This window comes from Struthio camelus, chromosome 3, assembly GCF_040807025.1.
Source record: "Struthio camelus isolate bStrCam1 chromosome 3, bStrCam1.hap1, whole genome shotgun sequence".
NCBI lineage: Eukaryota > Metazoa > Chordata > Aves > Struthioniformes > Struthionidae > Struthio > Struthio camelus.
In genome coordinates, this window is record NC_090944.1 from 104,308,202 (window position 1) to 104,325,927 (window position 17,726).

The 17,726-nt window shown below is 48.6% G+C and overlaps 2 protein-coding genes across 6 annotated transcripts in view; one reads left to right on the forward strand and one right to left on the reverse strand.

The window, feature by feature from the left end:
• Nucleotides 1-1,969: 1,969 nt before the first annotated feature.
• Nucleotides 1,970-12,950, reverse strand: MRPL14 (mitochondrial ribosomal protein L14). The gene is made up of 3 exons (XM_068939494.1): nt 12,859-12,950; nt 5,525-5,618; nt 1,970-2,633 (listed from the first exon to the last, which is right to left on the reverse strand). Exons 2-3 carry the CDS (start codon nt 5,596-5,598, stop codon nt 2,267-2,269), a joined length of 441 nt encoding a protein of 146 aa, XP_068795595.1. The 5' UTR covers nt 5,599-5,618; nt 12,859-12,950; the 3' UTR covers nt 1,970-2,266.
• Nucleotides 12,951-13,003: 53 nt separating this feature from the next.
• The window catches only part of TMEM63B (transmembrane protein 63B), a 59,806-nt gene continuing 55,083 nt past the window's right edge, over nt 13,004-17,726 (forward strand). Inside the window, exon 1 of one of the 5 annotated variants that reach the window (XM_068939503.1) lies at nt 13,004-13,128. The gene's annotated coding sequence lies outside the window, so the exon portion shown is untranslated. The remainder of the gene's footprint in view (nt 13,129-17,726) is intronic. The other 4 variants (XM_068939501.1, XM_068939500.1, XM_068939496.1 and 1 more) reach the window with 4 other exon arrangements.

Genomic DNA, 17,726 nt, shown 5'->3' on the forward strand with positions numbered 1-17,726 from the left:
TTTGGGAAATGAAAGGTCCCTTCCTTTGCCCAAGACTTAAATTATAATAGTTACAACACTAAAAATACACTCCCGCTACTTCTGTTGTATGTGGAGCGCTTTAAAAGGGGCAGGCAGGCTTCATTTAAGCACATGGCATTTTCCTTTAGCCTCTCTGCTCCCCAGCAGGCCCTCCTGCAATTGGCTCAGACTCACACAACTCTCACTACCGTTTTCCAAGATTTAATACAACAGCTTGTGTGGCTTGTTGCTCCCACGGTAGCAGATGTCTGACACAGAACACCTCTAAATAACTTAATAGCTAATTTTAGAGTAACATTCACCCCAGAGCAGAGTCCTAGAAATATCACTTGTAGATCTGGGCACAAATTCAACCAGAAAAAGGACTTTAAACAGTGCCTGAGCATTTAGGCTATGCTATGCTGCCACGGAATGGTAGCAAACTCCATTTGAGGGAGCGAACTTAGCCACAGTTATTGCCATGACCAATCTTTCTTAGCAAAGCAACATAAACATCATCTCCAAAGCACAGAAAGTTTCTCCTTGAAGTCGACTGCCCTCACATGGACTGGAAAGACTGACATCAGCCAGGCTAGTATCTGCTTTGCTGTTGTGTCAGCGTGCGGAAGCCTATGACAGCAAGCAGTTTGAAGGCTTAAAGAAAATGCTCGCAGAGTTTAGTATTTAGAGCAGCAGTTCCAACATTCACTGACCTATGGACAGCAGCAAGGAAGCAACATATTGCAAGCAGCACTCTATCTTTCCACACCGTACTGGGTATTGTCCATAAGCTTGGGCCTCTCCAATTAACAGGGAAGCTTTACTAAAGGAAACAGTGTCATTACCTAAAAGGTTGAGCTAAACTTAAGTTTAAAGATGAAGTATAATCGTATCTTCATTGCCTGGAGTAACAGAGGTGTGAGGGGATCCATGGCTCTTCTTTTTCTTGGGTGATTTGGATACCACGGGGACAGCGGGAGAACGGGGCAAACAGATCTGCCAAGAGCATCTAATCAAATCCTGAATGGCTCAGCACTGCGGTCTCCAGGAATCTCCCCTTCGTGCAGGGGCAATGCAGGGCCAAGGTAAAGAGCCTTCCCTGTGACAGGGAGGGGTGGGGGGTGAGGGGGGAACAAGGCAAAGCCACCTACAGCTGCTCTCGGATCTGCGAGGAATCAGCTTGGGGGACTGAGCTTGGCCAGGCTCCTGCTGGCTGCACTCCCTGTGCCTTCCTCCCCAGCACTGCCTGCTCTAGGAGTGCTCTGCTGCGATGTCAGTTTACCTGCAGCTAGCGTGCAGTTTCTCTACTTGGCTCCATATAAAGGCAGCTGTTTGGCTCTTGGACCACAGTTGCCCTGAAAGCAATACAGCAGCATTTGCCCGTTTTTGTGCCTGAGTTTGGGAAGCACCACCAGACAGAAGCCAGTCTCGCGAACGTGCATGTGCTGTCTATTGGCAACAATGGACAAGCCTAGGTTTAAACACAGTCCAGAAAAGCAGTCCAGAAAGAAGCTTCTTCCTGTGAAGCTTTCAATCTGAATTAGCCCTTGTATTAGCCCAAAGAATATAGAAGTTAATTTCCTGAGATTGGTCAGGTGGAAAGCATAGGCTGCATCTCAAGCCTAACACATTTCCCTCCTGTTCCTACCTCTTCTTCCCCATCTCTAGCACACCCTGTTCAATCACACACCAAAGTTGTAGGCCCCGAGGCTTTCCCAATTCCAGTCCCTCCTAAAGACTTTTTTCTTCTGCCGAGACACAGATACCAACCCTTTTATCAAATACACCCAAGGCACCAATAGGTTATTATACTACTCTGCTGTCACCTCTCCCGCTCTATTATATGTGAGTCCGTTTTGTAGATCCTAAAGTCATTGGGGCAGGAACAGAGCTTTGTGTTTTGCTCCAACACAACTGGGGAAGGCAGAAACAGGAGAAAGAGAACATAAATGATACAAAACAAGAAGGATTGCCATGTTTTCATTTTAATGATCAGAGGTCAAATTAACACTATAGGAGCAGTCGGAGGGAAGGAGCATTTCCCAGACACACTGCAGATGTTTCTGTGAAACAAATCAACATTCATTTGCAGGAAAAACAAGATATTCCAATATTGAAACTAGCTGTTTATACTTCATAAACAGGAAGAGAGACTTTTTATGAACCTCCACTTTCTCATATGTTTCACCTTTTCTAGTAAAAATACAAGGAACAGTTACTGCATGAAAAGACATAAACAAGGATGGCCAGAAACCTTTCTTGGCTATTACACAAAGTTGCGGGCAATGGCCAATACTTTGGAAAACTCTCCTTCTCTCCGTCGCAGGATATAAGGTATTGGTGTTTTTATTCTCGTTCCTATCGGATTTCCATTGTCTTCTATGAGTACCACATTGTTGGAATCAAATCTAGGGGTCATGGTGGGGCCAGGCATCTTCTGCCCTACAATCAAAGCCTTCTTCTTTTCTCCTTTGATAGCCAGAAGGATGGTATCTCCTACTTTGCCAACTCCAGTCTTGTTATACACATGGATACATTTTGGTGGCCGGTGGTATGCTGTGTTCCCCAAGGCGCTGTTGTCCACCACTCGTACACGAGTCAGTTTCTGTATTGCTCTGCACGCTCCAGTGACACTAGCAAAAGACAGGAAAGAATTAAGAGAGAGATCTCAATAGTCCTTGCGGAGCAAGGGCAAACCCAGCACAGGATCTTGTCATTACACAAACCACTCAGAAGGAGCCAGCAACAAATACATACCATATGGGTGACACATTTACTGCATTCAATGTGCTCTTTGAAAGCCAGATGCTACTTCGGGCTTTGCACACTCTTCACTAAATGTCAAACATAAAACGACCGTTCTACTCTGAAACATGACTAAAGGATGGTGTGAAGAGGGGCTTGCACTTACTGGGTCTTTTAGCAACCACAGATGATTCGATTCAGCTTCAATTTATGGGAAAAAGTATGTGCTTGCTTCTGCCACTAACAGCCCACAGGGAGCTAAGACTCAAGTCAGATTCTTTCAATCTTGTATACACTCCCCAGCAACAAGGACTTTTCTGACCAGTATTCTTTACAGCGAAGTCTGTGAAGCCCTCTCTTCTTATTCTGCTCTCACTGAGACCTCTGAAGTCCTGGTGTGACTGTTTTAAGCTGCCACCAACCAGAGTCTAACAGACCACCACCTTCGCCATGTGGGAAGAACCCAGAGAGAAGCGCACTCTTCTGTATGTCTTTGCGCTACAGGATTAGCAGGAGTAGGAAATAATAGGAATACACTGCAGGACGCTAAGTCAGTAGATCTGACTCTCAATACACTTGGGAACAGCAGGAATAAACTGAAAAATAATTCACGTCCCATTAAGGAACAGCTATTCTTTTACCCAGGTAAGCTCAAATTCACATGATTTGTTGCTTCTTCTCAAAAGAGACTTAATCACAGATCTTCAGGAAAGCAGAAAGATCCTTTCTACTGCTAAAAAACTGCTTTGCAGTATGATCCTAGAAACATGCTGGTCAGATACCTGCAAGAACGCCAAGTTGCTGTCAGCTGAACTACTCCAATAGACAGCACGTAAAATCAACCTACATTCACCTAGTTTTAAAGACCACAGGCATATACAGTAAATAAAGACCATCAGGGACCTTTATTCTGGAGCGTTGCCACAGGGAGAAGAAGGGGAAACCCAGATGGGACCGAATTCACAAAGCAGCAGTAGCAAACTGACAATTATGAAAGTGTGATTGCCCAGGTACCACCAGACAAGAACAACTGCACAAGGAGGACTTGCTGATGATGCTAAACTGGGGAGAGTGGCTGACACACCAGAAGGCTGTGCTGCCATTCAGAAGGACCTGGACAGGCTGGAGAGCTGGGTGGAGAAGAAACTCCTGAAGTTCAGCAAAGGGAAGTGCAAGGTCCTGCACCTAGGCAGGAATAATCCCATGCAGCAGTACAGACTGGGGGTGGACCTGCTGGAAAGCAGCTCTGCCGAGAAGGACCTGGGAGTGCTGGTGGACAACAAGTTAAACGTGAGCCAGCAATGGGCCCTTGTGGCCAAGAAGGCCAATGGTGTTCTGGGCTGCATTAGGCAGAGTGTGGCCAGCAGGTCGAGGGAGCTGATCCTGCCCCTCTACTCAGCCCTGGTGAGGCCACACCTGGAGTACTGTGTCCAGTTCCGGGCTCCCCAGTACAAGAGAGACATGGCACTCCTGGAGAGAGTCCAGCGGAGGGCTACAAAGAGGATGAGGGGACTGGAGCATCTCTCCTCTGAAGAAAGGCTGCGAGAGCTGGGCCTGTTGAGCCTGGAGAAGAGAAGACTGAGAGGCGATCTCATCAATGTGTACAAGTATCTGAAGGGAGGGTGTCAAGAGGATAGGGCCAGACTCTTCTCCGTGGTGCCAAGTGACAGGACAAGAAGCAACGAGCGCAAACTGAAACACAGGCAGTTCCATCTGAACCTGAGGAAAAACTTCTTTCCTGTGAGGATGACTGAGCACCGGAACAGGTTGCCCAGAGAGGTTGTGGAGTCTCCTTCCCTGGAGATATTCAAAACTTGCCTGGACACAATCCTGGGCAAAGTACTGTAGATGACCCTGCTTGAGCAGGGGGGTTGGACTGGATGATCTCCAGAAGTCCCTTCCAACCTTGGCCATTCTGTGATTCTGTGACCCTTTTTCGTCATTGCTTTGTTTCTGCCACAGTCTTCAAGCAGAACCCCACCACATAAAACAGGTTTCCCTGTTAGTCTGCTGGCTATGGCAGTAGCATTGCTTGACTCCATGGACTTTGCCTCCCTTCCACTGTCAACATCTATCCTTTAGGCTCTCATGCAACCCATTTACAGAGAATGCCACTAAGATGTATATATCTCCTTGAAACCTAGCCCTTGACATTGTCTTAATGCCCTCTCTTAATCATAGCAGATAGTCGTGGGAATGACTATTCTCACCCTGCAAACTGAAGCCCTGACCCTTCACAGAGCTCTGTGCTATAGATTCCCCATACCCACGCCAAGTGCACTGGCGTGCTCTATGCAAGGCATTGCGGTACACAAATTCAAGAAGCTTTAAATGCCTTGAGCTTGGAAAAGCACCTAAAGAAAAATAACGAAAGGGACACTGTTAAGGTACAATAATTTTTTTTCAGGTTATTCTTGTTCTAAATACCTGAAATGATCAACTCTGGAAGAATTTTAAATATGTAACTGGCTTTACATCAGCAGGGGTTGGCTGTTGCTTTTTTTGCACTTGGCTGGAGAAGAAATCTCGAAGGCCTATAAGCTCCTTTACAAGCATACAAATACAGAGTTCAGACCATATTCAGATTGCCAGGAACCTCATCTCCAGGTGTATTAGGACTCACTTTACAATTCATGAAAAGATATCTGAGATTTTGTTTTCTATTATATTACCCTTTTCAAATTAGATTATATTTTATGCTTGATCTACTTAACAACAACTCTTTGAATCAGGATACTGACCCAAGAAAACAAAATCAAAAGCAGGATTTGAAAATTACCTGAAGTGTCGCTGGAGGACTGTGCTGCTTAGATGGGTTAAGGATAAACCCAGTCGCCTATTCAAGAGAGCCATTTGGATTCTGGTAACTTGCCCTGCATAAAAAACAAAAGAATTATGGACTCTGGAAATTGGACAGTGTTTATTTCACCTTTTTTTTTTTTTTTATGTGAATCGCACACTAGAGTCTCAACAACCCTTTAGCACTGTATGCTGTGGATTGCAATGTCTAACAGCATCCTCAGCATGATACACAGTAGAGCAACAGCCTCTGACTGAATCCAACAGACTGTTATAATTCAGATGCCTAAACTGTAAAGCTGGAATCAGTATCACCGCAGTGCAGTTTTCTGTGCACAGGGGTAAAGGCTTATCTGTGCATTATGAACCATGTAGCAACAAACAGGCTTGAGAATTTTGGATGTGAACAGAGTTCCTAATTTACAGACTTTCATGACCAGTAACAGCGAGCGAAGTTACCTATAAAACCAGATAAAAAACCAGGAATACTCAGCAGATTCCCATTAGAGCCTCAAGAAACCATTTGCTAGGTAAGGAACAAAACAAAGCCCCAGTGCTGATCATGATATGCTCACTCTTAGTACACACAAGGTGTTCAGCAGCCTGCGTTTAGAGTCCAGAATCACTCTCTTGCCAATCCTGCCCTCTTGACGCTGCCCAGATGGAACTGTTCCCCGTAACATTATGGTTGGTGTTCACTCCACACCCAGATGTTTTACCCTGGCTACATTAGAGCCGGTCACAAGGTTAACCTCTGACTGAGTTTACCACACCCTCTTCCTATAACTACATGTATAGCTGTTCCCCAAGCTCATTCTGTCAAACTGATCGGGACCAGCTTGCATGCTGAATAGCAAAGGCTTATCTGAACTGAGATCACTTTGCTGGCTGGACACAGCTTAGGGAGCAATGGCACAAGCAGCTATGCCAGCAGATCCAAGCGAGCAGAGGAAATAAGGCTCTAGAGCCAGTAATCTTTCGGACCAACTCAGGTAGTGCTAGGACTTCCTGTCTGACTGGAACTAATGCCCCACCACAACACTTACTTGCTAGTGTAACCAACACATGCTTTGCTTCTCTCTCTTCTGAAGTAAACATTAAAGATACATTGCCCTCTTAGCTCCCTTTGCCAATTCCGATCAGCTTAGGTCCAAATTCTGTAGCAGCAAGTTCTACAGTAGTTTTCTTCACTTTCATTTTAAAAACACAGCTGACCTAACTTCTCGGGGGGGGGGGGGGGGGGGGGGAATCATCCACAGAGCCTTCTGAGAGATGCTACCACAGATTTTTTTTTTTTTTTAGGGTTTGCAACAGGCCTGCAGAGCAAGTGTTTCCTGACAAGAGGATGAGAAGCACTGGAGATGTACACCACAGCAATTCTGTAGCAGCACTTCCTAAGCAAAGCACCTGTTCTCCAGTAGGTGGCAAACTGTTTCACCTGTCACACACGCAGGTTTAGAATACAGAGATCACCAATAGTGAAAGCTTACATTTATTTGCTATAAAAAGCCACTTTTCTGTGGTGTAGAAGATCTCCAAATGAGTTCAGCTTCTCTTCAGAGTTCTCTTGCACTGTTCCCTCTCTGAACTTTGATTCAAAAAAAGCTGTGTTTTTGCAACAGTTACTTATCTAGCTACAGGCTCCTAATGAAAACAAGGCCCTGCAGTATTTACAGTGCTGCTGGCAACCAAGGCCCAGTTACCTGGGCCTTGCTGCTGCAGCCAGGATTTCCAAGTTAGATTTAGTTACCTTGCTGTAAATCCACACCCTTTGTTGGCAGGGAAGACAGCCTGCGTCCTATTCTGTACTTGAGTGTACTGTTGCCCTGTGTGAAACCCAAACCGAGCGTGCAATCTTGTTCCTACTTACTCCAAAACCACACCAAAGCCTTGGATCTGTCCAGAAGGCCTGAAGAGGCAGTAGCAGCAGGTCGGCCTCTGTGGCCTTGGACAAATGTTCTCCGGTGAGTTCAGCTGCTATGATTGCTCCCCCCCCACCACCACCCATATTCACCCACTCTTGGGAGGAGTCATAGATTGTTTCTACCCCGGGGAGGCAGTGAAGATTGGAAGTTACAAAACTCCCAGCAGAAGTATCCATAGCGTTACGTGTCCAAAGACGGTTTATTTTTCTAGATGACTCAGTACCCACTCTTTGCCAGGAATTTTTCCTCGGGAGGTTAAGATGTGTCACAAGCTACAAAACTTTGTGTGATTGATTATTTGGTTATTTGGTATGAAACATTTTTTTTTAGGAACTGAATAAACAGAGGGATGTTAGCAATTAACAGGAAGGTTTGGGGTAGAGGGAAGAGAAGAATGCTTCTGTGGCATGGAGTACTGCATGCAAGGGTGCAAGTGGATTTATGAACCGGGAATCATATTTTCAGCTACTGTAACATGCTGACTTCCTTTCTAGAAGCGAACAACCAATAGTTTTGGTCTGTTTCCAGGCACTGCTCAATGAGACCTAGTTCTAACTTGCTCCTTCTGCAGCTCTGAACAGGGCACTTGATCTCCTCTGCCCTCGGTTTCCCCCTCTGTGAAACAGCTAATCCTAAACTCCAAAGGGCACCGGAGTCATTCACTCTGTCACTCTGTGTGCTGCCACAGGAACGCTCAGAGTAGCGCCAAAGTTTAAGAGCTGTCCTACAGTGATGAAAGCCAACCACCCCCTCAGCCCCACTGTGCCAAACATCTCTCTCCTTCCTAATGCAGATTTTGCCTCATACCAACAACACATACACAGGGAACACTAATGATCTGAGTTTACTTTGGAAGGTGGTTTTCCAAAGTCATCTTTTGCCAGGTTTCAGTGCTTTGAGGCATATAGGAAGACTATCCCAGGATCCCTCAAGCACAGCAGAATTTGCAGGGCAGTTCCCAGAAGCCAAGGCCAGTATTGCCCAGTCGATACAGGAATGCACTCTACAATATCCTGGAGAAGCAAAGCAACACCACTGCTTAATTCTTAATCACTGATAGACTCCTAATCAAGGAATTATCTTGGAAGGGACTTCTGGAGGTCATCTGGTCCAACCTCCTGCTCAAAGCAGAATTAATTTCAAAGTTTCATGCAAGAGTAGCATTTAAACAGACACTATCCTAAAATAAAAGGCTCAACATAAAGACAATTACTGACACAATGTAGGCCCCGTATAGCTGCAGCACAGAAGCAATTACAGACCGCATAGAGCAGCTTCTCTTCCAGTTCCTGCACTGCTATATCGAAATTCTAGCAATTGTTTTATCTCATGGCTAAAGAGCCCCATTTTCTTAACTCCAAAATCTGAGAGATGCGTTGCTTCTCTCAATTCCAAAAATATCAGCTAGAAGTTAGCACAGACCTCAGACTGAGTTCACAGTAAGATTTAGCAAAGGAGGAGTCTGTTAATCAAATATTCACTAAAATGACCCAATTTCTACTTCACTGAATAACTCTGAACATGCAATAACCTGCTACAGCAAACATTCCCTTCTCAAGAGCCCTTCAGCATTACCCCGTTCAATGCAACAGATGGACATCAAATTCAAACAACTTACAACAAAGGAACTCTTCACTGGTTTTAAACCTCTGGAATTTATTTATCCACTGCACCACTTTCAAGTGCCACATTAAAGCTACCACCTTCACCATGTTCCCTTGAGATTAAAGAAGTGAGTTATTAATATCACAAGCTTAAGTGGTTTTTGAATGAAAGAATTCTGGAAAATTTCATCCCAGCTAACAGAAGCAAGCAACATACCGTATTTTCATCAAACGCATGCAAAGAGGCAAGGAGCTGGCCTCAGGGAGCTGATATGAAGCAAGGACGTCTTCCAGATAAGGAGGACGGAATTACATACTCACTTTGAACTAACATCAGGACAGGCTGTACCTTCGAAGGAAGTCCTGCACCCCCCCCCAACTCAGATTTCCATCACTTCCCTTATGCTGGCCCTGGCACTTGTGTAACTGGCAACAGCTTTCAGCCAGATCAGTTCCCTTATCCAACTCCTCACACAGCTATATGAACGCTGGTGCAAGGGGATGTGGTAAAATACAGTACTGGGATCTCTCCTTTCATTGGCAAGCCAGACTTACATTGACTTAAAGCAACAGCATCTTAAAGAGAAACACTAGGTGACTTGGATAAGACAAAGATCTCGTTCCTTTTTGCAAAAACACTGACGTGCGTTGCAAAAGTACTCTATTTGAACCTGCATGATTAACACAGTCACGAGAGCACTAAAATGATCTGTGCCTGAACACTCAGAAGAATAGGGAAATGGCTCTGACCAGGTCTATATTAACGGTATATACCCAACAGGATTAAAAAGAAAAAAAAAAAGAAAAGAAAGTCAAGATGCTGTTCTTACCTTGTCTTTATCCTAGAGTTACAACACTTTTAAACAGTGCTATTAGCTAACAATCCAGTCTGGCCTTTTTTAAAGAAAAGTTTTGGAAATGATATCTGCTCCCAATTCCATTCCTCCCAACCTGTAGTTCCACAATCATTCCATTTTTTCTTTTCTTTCTTTCTGCTAGTATAACTCATCCACATGCACAGGACATAAGGAAAATGAGCTAATGTGCAAAGCATAATGCTGAAGCCTGCTACCCAAAACCTGCTGTCAAACACACAAAATAAAACAGAAAAAACGTTCTTCAGTTTAATAGTAGCAATCCTATCTCTTTAACAGTAGCAATCCTATCTGAATAGTCAAACAGGGAGAGGCAACATATCCCTTCTCCTTCTAAAAGACTGAAATGGGCATGCTCTGGGAACCACAAAGATTTGAATTGCATCTGTCATCCATCATTAAAATCCAGGAAATAAACCCAAGACAATATGTACGATACAAATACCTAAACCACTGCTCTGCCACTGCAGGTTTATTTATAGAACGTCTGCCAGTGTGAGCTACAAGAGCCAACTGTGAACTACAGGACTCAATCCATTCACAGCTTTTTTCATAAAGGAAAAGATGTGATTAAGGGCTTGCGCGTGTTAAAAATACTCAAGATATTCATTACCAAGACATAATTGGCTTTACATTAGTGACAGGCAGAAAGGCCAAGATTCACAAAGAGGACTTAACGCTTCTAGAATTCAGTTTATGAATAGGATTAGTCATTAAACAGGATATTTATTGATCCAAGTGACTAACAGAAACTCATTACAATTACATCTGTTAAGGAAAGAAGAAATTCCATTCCTACAGTTTTCAAGTGAAACACATTATTTTCCATATCGCAATCAGAAGAAGTAGATAAAAAGATGGTCTGAATATACCTTTAGTAGCAAATTTACTTTTGACATTTTAAGTATCCAGAAGTCCTCTCTCTCAGGTAATTATGGCTCTTATTCCTGCAGTCTCTGAGCACCTTAATCCATTTGATATATTCATATTCACAGCACTGTACTAAAAGAGGAAGGGATTATTCCCAGTGTATTAGCAGGAAATTAAGCTACAGGGAGGACAACTTCTTGTCTAAGGTCAAAGGAAATTTGTGGCAGAGCAAATATCTAACCAAAACTACTGTTCTAGTCTCTGGAGATGAAGTCCAGGAACATCCTTCTTCATCCATGTCTTTTGGAATTCCAAAGGAGTTCAAAGAACCAGCTGTTCTCCCCTAACTCAACACTGCTTTCCGATTCCCAAGGGGGTTGCTATGCTACACCTATCATATCACAAACGAATCTTTAATTTTTCTAAAAATATTGAGGTCTTGGGAACAGGACAATAGATGGCAAGCCAAAAGATCAGATTCTGCTCCCAGCCCTGACGTAGGCTACCAGGTGCCAACGAGCAAGGTACAATCATAAACCAGAAAATAATGACTGCACTGAGGGGGAGCTGTGGCAGGGAGGACGACACACGTCAGAAGGAAGAGAAGGTGGAGAGCTGTGGCTCAATTGTTAAAAAAAAAAAAAAAAAAGGCCTAGGCTAAATTTTCACAGAGCAAAGAATGACAGTGGCTATGGGCCTTCCTGATAAAGCTACAACAGTAAAGGATTCCTAACACAGACAGAACTCGGGCTAAAGAAGAAATAACTTGACAGCAAAGGCACACTTATTCTGCAGTGCACTGTGACCTGCAACTTTACTGGAGTTAGCCTCGCTTCTCACTTAAAAAATTCCCTTAAAACAGTACCTCCTTTTCCTATACAAGACCCTCCTCCCAGGTAACCTCAGGAGAACTTTCAAACCAGACAAGCTAACACAGCTCAGATTGGCACCAGTCCTGCTTTTACACGGGCTTATTACCTGTCCACTTTTAGCACAAGCAATAAGTCTCTTACGCGCTTATAACAAACCTGTAACACAGTCTCCTTCCCCAAACTGCTCTCCCTTACTCACTGGATCTCCAAAGGACTTTTCTGGAGAAGAATCAGCACAGCACAGACTACTGCCCACACTTCCCCAGTCCTCATGACACACACAAGTAAACGCTGCGCTTGTCAGTACACAGAAATTTGGGTCTAACTTTGCAGCCTCACTGCTTGTACCCAGGCAAGCCTCATCCAGGCAGCATTAGCCCAAAAGAACTCTGAAGCGAAGAAACGCTCTGGAGGGCATACATCAGTCCTTCAAGAGAGTCAAAACAGACTTTGAGTTTTCCTCTTCCCCCTAGCTAGTGTGTTAGGGTACTGGCTGAAACTCAGCGGATGCTGAGGGTGCTGTCTCTTGGAGAGACAAGATGCCGCCAGCTGCCGCACCGGCGGCACCCTGTGCGCATGCCAGACAAAAGCTCCTGGCTCCGCACGGCGCACCGCTCCGGCTCCCAGCTGCGCTCCCGAGATGTCACAACTCTCGGCCCTGCGGCGTGCCATTTAAAAACCTGACCATGTACCACCGTCGTGGCCAACGCTTCCCACTCTTTTCAGAGCAGCAACGCACAGTCAGCGTTTAGGAGCTACAGGGCCCCTGGGGCCGAGCACCAGTACCAGTGATGCCTGGGACAAGTGGCATTTCGAGCGAGCAGGCAGGCGGCGCCGGCAGGGCCTGGGTGTCCCCGGCCTTACAAGCCCAGAGGCAAGGGCAGCGGCCCCACACGCGTTTTAGCCCGCTCGGGCCCAGCACCGGCTCTGTGAGGCCGAGCCGGGCGCAGGGGCCGAGCCAGACCGGGCCCGCGAGCGCGCAGGCCGCAGCCAGTTCTCGGGCAAAGCCGGCAGCACCAGGCGGGCTGGGCCGGGGGCTGCGCCCGAGGCCCGCGGGCCGGACCTCCCGGGAAGCCCGGGACCGCCGCCGGCAGGTAAGGCCGTTACCGCTCGCTCGCTCACCCGCCCGCCCTGCCCGACGCCCCCCCCCCCCGCTCCCCCCGCGCACCTCAGAGGGGGACGCGGTCCCGCCGCACGCACGCACGCACGCACGCACGCGGGGCGCGCGCGCAGGCGCAGTGCGGGCGGGGGAGGGGGCGGGGAGCAGAGGCCCCGCCCACCGGCTGCGCAGGGCAGGCCCCGCCCCACCCCGCCTACCCGGGGGCTCCGCGCCGAGCGGAGCCGAGCGGCGGCGGCGGCGGCGGCTTCTCGCTCCCGTGCGCGGCCCGGCGGGGCGAAGAGGCGGCCCGGGGGGAGCCAGTCCGCGCCTGACACGGGGGTAAGCGAGGCGTCGCGCTGTGGCTCGGCTCGGCGCGGGATTGCGCGGCGCGGCCGGGCCCGAAGGGGGGGCGGGGGGCGCAGCCCTCCGCCGCCGCGCTGGCCGCGGGGGGCCGGGCGGGGTGGGGCGAGGCGAGGCCCGGCCGGCGGGGTCCCCCCGGGGTCGGCGGCGCCGCACTGCCTGCTGCCATCTTGGGGTCGGGCCGCCGCGCCCCCAACCCGGCCCGGCCCGGCGGGGCCTCGGGGCGCGGCTTTTCCCGATAATAATTTTTTTTTATTCCCCCCCCCCGGGTGTCTCGGGGTGGCGCAGGGGCTGGGCGAGCGCCGCCGCCGCGCCCCCCCCCCCCCCCGGGCCGGTGCCGGTCTGCGGCGGCCCGGGCATCGCCGGGCGCGATGGCGACCGCGGTGCCGCCGCCCCTGCTCCCCCGCCCTGCGCCCCGCCCGGGGAGCTGTTTTTCCTTTTTTTTTTTTTTTTTCTCCTTTCTTTCTTTCTTTTTTTCCCCCCCCCCCCTTCTTTCCCTGTTTATCTCGGCAGGCCTGCCGCGATTTACGGGTCACACCTCGTTTGGGGAGGTTAAACCTGCGCAGGGCCGGGGGGAGGTGGTGCCGCCCCTGCGCCAGGGTCTGGCTGCGGTGCGCGGGGGCCTGAGGGCCGCTCAGTGCCGTGGGAGGGGTGTCGGGCCCGTCGTCTGCAGAGGAGGTGACCTGTCCCCGCAGGACTGCGAAGTGCCAGCTTCCCCCCCCACCCTGGCCGCCTCCCGGCTTACTCTTGTGGCCTGGTGACCTCCTCCAAATAACCAGCAGCGGGCAGGCGGGTTGATGCCTGAGGTCTGTTAGTTGCTCAGGAAGCAGCTCTTGGCTGCAGCAAATGGGATTGCTCTTTGCAGGTTAGATGCCAGGGAGCAGACAAGCATCTTTAGCAAAGGCCTGAGAGGCTCTGTAGGGTCCTATAAGATCTGCCCAATGCTTTGGCCTGCAAGGCCTGATGTCCTCATTGTCTTACCTTTGGGGTCTCGGAGGGGAAGGGAGCAAGCAGAGTTTGCTCACGGCTAAACTAAGGCTCGCCCCTGGGCTGGTGGGGGCAGTGGTCCTGGTGGTGCCTGTCTGCTCCATGAGGAGCTGTGGAAATGGGGCGATCTGGAGCTCCACATTGGCTACCCAATGGCTTTTCACCTCTCCCAAACGCGTCTGATGGGAGTCTGCTGGGACTGTTGCGCTGCCTTCTGCATGCACCTTCCCTCAGGTTGCCCCACTGGTGGAGGATGTGGCTTTCTTGCTCACTGAGGTGGTCACACCCATTCTTACAAGATGGCCCTGGCTCCTGTGTTTCTTCCAAGTGCCGTCTGAGATGTTGACGGTTGCTCTGTGGAAGGCTTCTGTGTGCGTTAGGTCTTGGGAGGCTTGCCTCTCCCTCCCTCCCTCCCTCCCTCCCAGTGTGCCACTGTTGTGACTGACTAGCTGAGAAGGAGGAGGGATATTCTCAAAGACGAGAACAGTGGGCGAATGTGTAATATCTCTCTGCCTCTTGTACTGTGGAGACCTTAGCAGAGAGAGTTATTTGATAGGACTTGTGTCCGTGGTCATGCGGCGAAGCAGATAGTGATTAAAAAGACAGCCGAAAGGGACTAACGTTCCAAATGAGCATACCGTAGTTCTTCTTCCTGTCTCGAAGCACATGCAGGTCATCTGTATGTAGCTGCCTGTTGCAGGCATCACACCAAAACTCTGGGATGTGGGTGCAGTCAGCCCAGTGCCCATAGCAGGTTTGATAGCTCTCAGCTGGCTGGAGACCAAGTATTCAGGAATTTGGGATTCCAGGCACTTCTCTCTGCCACTCTTCCCCCAGTTGCAGGAGCTGGAAGCCAAGGGCTGATATTACAGGTGCCTAGGGAAAGCTAATTTGATTGTGCATGCTCTGAGAAGACCCCACACTGCATTTGTCTGTTATTCTGGAAGTATCCTTCATCCTGTCATCCGCAGGACGGAAAAGAATACAGCCACTGACTGCATGGCAAGAGTGTCCTGTTAACAGCAGTCACAAAGGGACTGAGGGGTGGCACTGGTGCCTTTTGAACAGTCCTGCAGATGCCCCATCTTTGCAAGGGACACTAGCCTTTGCAAGTGCATTGCAGGGACACATAACCTTCCCTTCCAAACACCTACACTGTATTGTCTAAAAGCTTTTTATTCTCTAATGTTTCTGAAAGTGCAGAAAGCCAACCACTCAGCTCATAACTAACTCCAGGACTGTTCAAACCAAAAATAGCAAAGCATTAAGGGCCTCTAATGACTACAATTAGCTTGTATCTACCGAGGAAAGGCCTTCTGCATCTAGAACCTTTTAGCTGTAGGAATATGCTGTCTTTGACAGCATAGTAAGTCCTTTCTGCAGTTTTCACCCGGAAGGCATGGGAGGGAGATACACACGAGAGAAGAGGCCTTTGAGGGGGTTGGGAGGAGACCCTGGTTTGGCTTTGTTGCACAAAGTCTATTTTTATGTATTCCTGTCTTCAATAACCTTGGAAGGAACTGAAGCTACTATATTTTCTGAGTACATTGGTTTTGTTGTCAAGAGAGCATTGCCATGAGGCTTTGCAATGCTTGATTTTTCTTCCTCTTTGACCAGAGGTCAGTGTCACTATCTCAAAATGCTCTGAAGTCATGAGTTGGGGCAAAAAAAGGAAAAATCCTGGGTTCTTTGCTTTTTTGTTATTTTTCTCTCTCTGGGCTTTTAAAATATCCTTGGCTATATTTTTTTAGCTTTCTTCAGCAAGAAAGAAAGTGGGCTAGGAACCTTTTTTTTTTTTTTTTTGGATAAATGTATATGTAGAAAAAATATATTCTCATGAAATCACTTGGTTCAAGGAACTAGGGCTTTAAGAAACTCCCTCATAGCATAAGATCTGTGATAAAAGTCTGAGAGCTGGCAGAGCTGATGGCTTGTTTTTGTCCATTGCTAATTATGCTTTCCTTAAGCCAAGGGTAGCTAAAGTACGTTGGGTCATGTGTAGCCCTGTAGAGTTGTGCCAGCAACTCCATTGCCACCTTCACCTTCAGTACAGAGGTGCAACCCCAGGTAAACATGCATCCAAGAACATAACACCCTGTCCTAATTCTCGCAGCCAGGGTGACACTGTATGCTGGGGACCCAGGACCTCAGCAGGCAGCACTTCCTGATGCCGGAGAAGACTACTGGGACCTGCTCTGTTTGATGGGAACCCTGTCCAGCCGGGGTGCCTGTTTAGTACCCAGGAAGGCCCTTGGCATACGATGCTCTGCGTGCAGTTAGTTGTAGACAGTGCTGCTTATGGATCCAATGGCAGATTTGCATATCAAAGCATCTGAGAGCTCTGCGGTCTAGTGATGGAGGCAGGGATGATAGGGCTTACTAGAGATTGGGGGCTGGATCTTCCCTGTGGCTTTTTTGGTGCAGAGATGAAACAAGATAATGGGGATGTTTGGAAAATGGAACCACCTCAAGGATTTGTTTCCCTGTCCTTTAATGACAGTACCGTTAAGGCCTTTTTAATCTAACAGCTGCTTTCCAGAGGATGGGAACAAAGGAGATGAGAGCAGTCCCTGGCAACAGTTCCTTGGGCTACTTCTGCTGCACCTTGTTCTGGCAAGTGAGAGCTTGCACACCAGCCTTTCCCAGGGTCCGGTGGCGATGAGATCGGGCCACTAACAGGCAGGTGAGGCAGAGGTCAGAAACCTCCCTGCCGCCTTCCCACGGCCCTTCCCTGAGGCTTTGTTTGTCGGCGCAAGGGTTTTGGTGTCTTGTTTTTGAATTTTTGAGTTTGTGCTGGGCCGTACCTCCATGCCCGTGGCATAACAAGTCAGAAACGGCCTTGAGTCCTCTGGTGCCTGCTGGCAAGGAGGTTTGTTGTTCTCGTACAGCTGTCCCTCCAACTAGCAGCGACTCCCATATGGGGCTTGGAGTTCGTACGCCTGCTCCCTGCACAGTACGGCCGCTGCTCATCCCAGAGAGGTTTGCCATGGCAGCAAAGTCCAACGTTAAACATCTTAAAGGGAAGCAAAGGTTGTGACAGGCAGGAACAAACCCAAACGGTGGGGAAGTCCTTGACAGGTTTTCTCTCTAGCATACGGTGAGACTGCTGATGCAGATGGCAGCTGGCATCCCTGGGGAAGCTGGGGGTGGAGGCAGGAAACTGGTGTCACCAGCGTGTGCCATACACCGGAGAGCCTCACTCTGTCCCGGCCCTGAGCCCTGCTGCAGGCACGGGCAGGGGGCAAAGGAGCAGGGAGGAGCTGGCCCTGGTTGCCTGTTTTTCACTCTGTGTTTTTCATGCTACTCAACACTGAGGTCTCGCTCAAAGCCTGAAGTGAAAGGGCAGATTTGCCGCCACCTGAACTAGCTCTGCAGAGTCACAGGCCTTGCCTAATGGCTTCAGAGACAGGGGGAAGGGAGTGGCTGAGTCTCTAATGGGTTGTGTCCTCTGGGATGCTGCATGAGTCAGAGGAAGGTTTGCCTTTGTCTGGTCTCAACAAAGCTGTATCGCCTGCCCCTCCTGTGTCTCCAGGGCCCCTGTCTGGGCTGAGCAAGCAGAAAGCAAGTGTCTTTCCATAAGCATGCCCATC

Excerpts from the sequence above, each read along its gene's own strand:
- MRPL14 (XM_068939494.1), bottom strand. The coding sequence starts at position 5,598 with ATGGCTCTCTTGAATAGGCGACTGGGTTTATCCTTAACCCATCTAAGC. Across the intron at positions 2,634-5,524 it reads GTCCTCCAGCGACACTTCAG|TGTCACTGGAGCGTGCAGAG; the intron begins GTAATTTTCAAA and ends GTCTTTTGCTAG.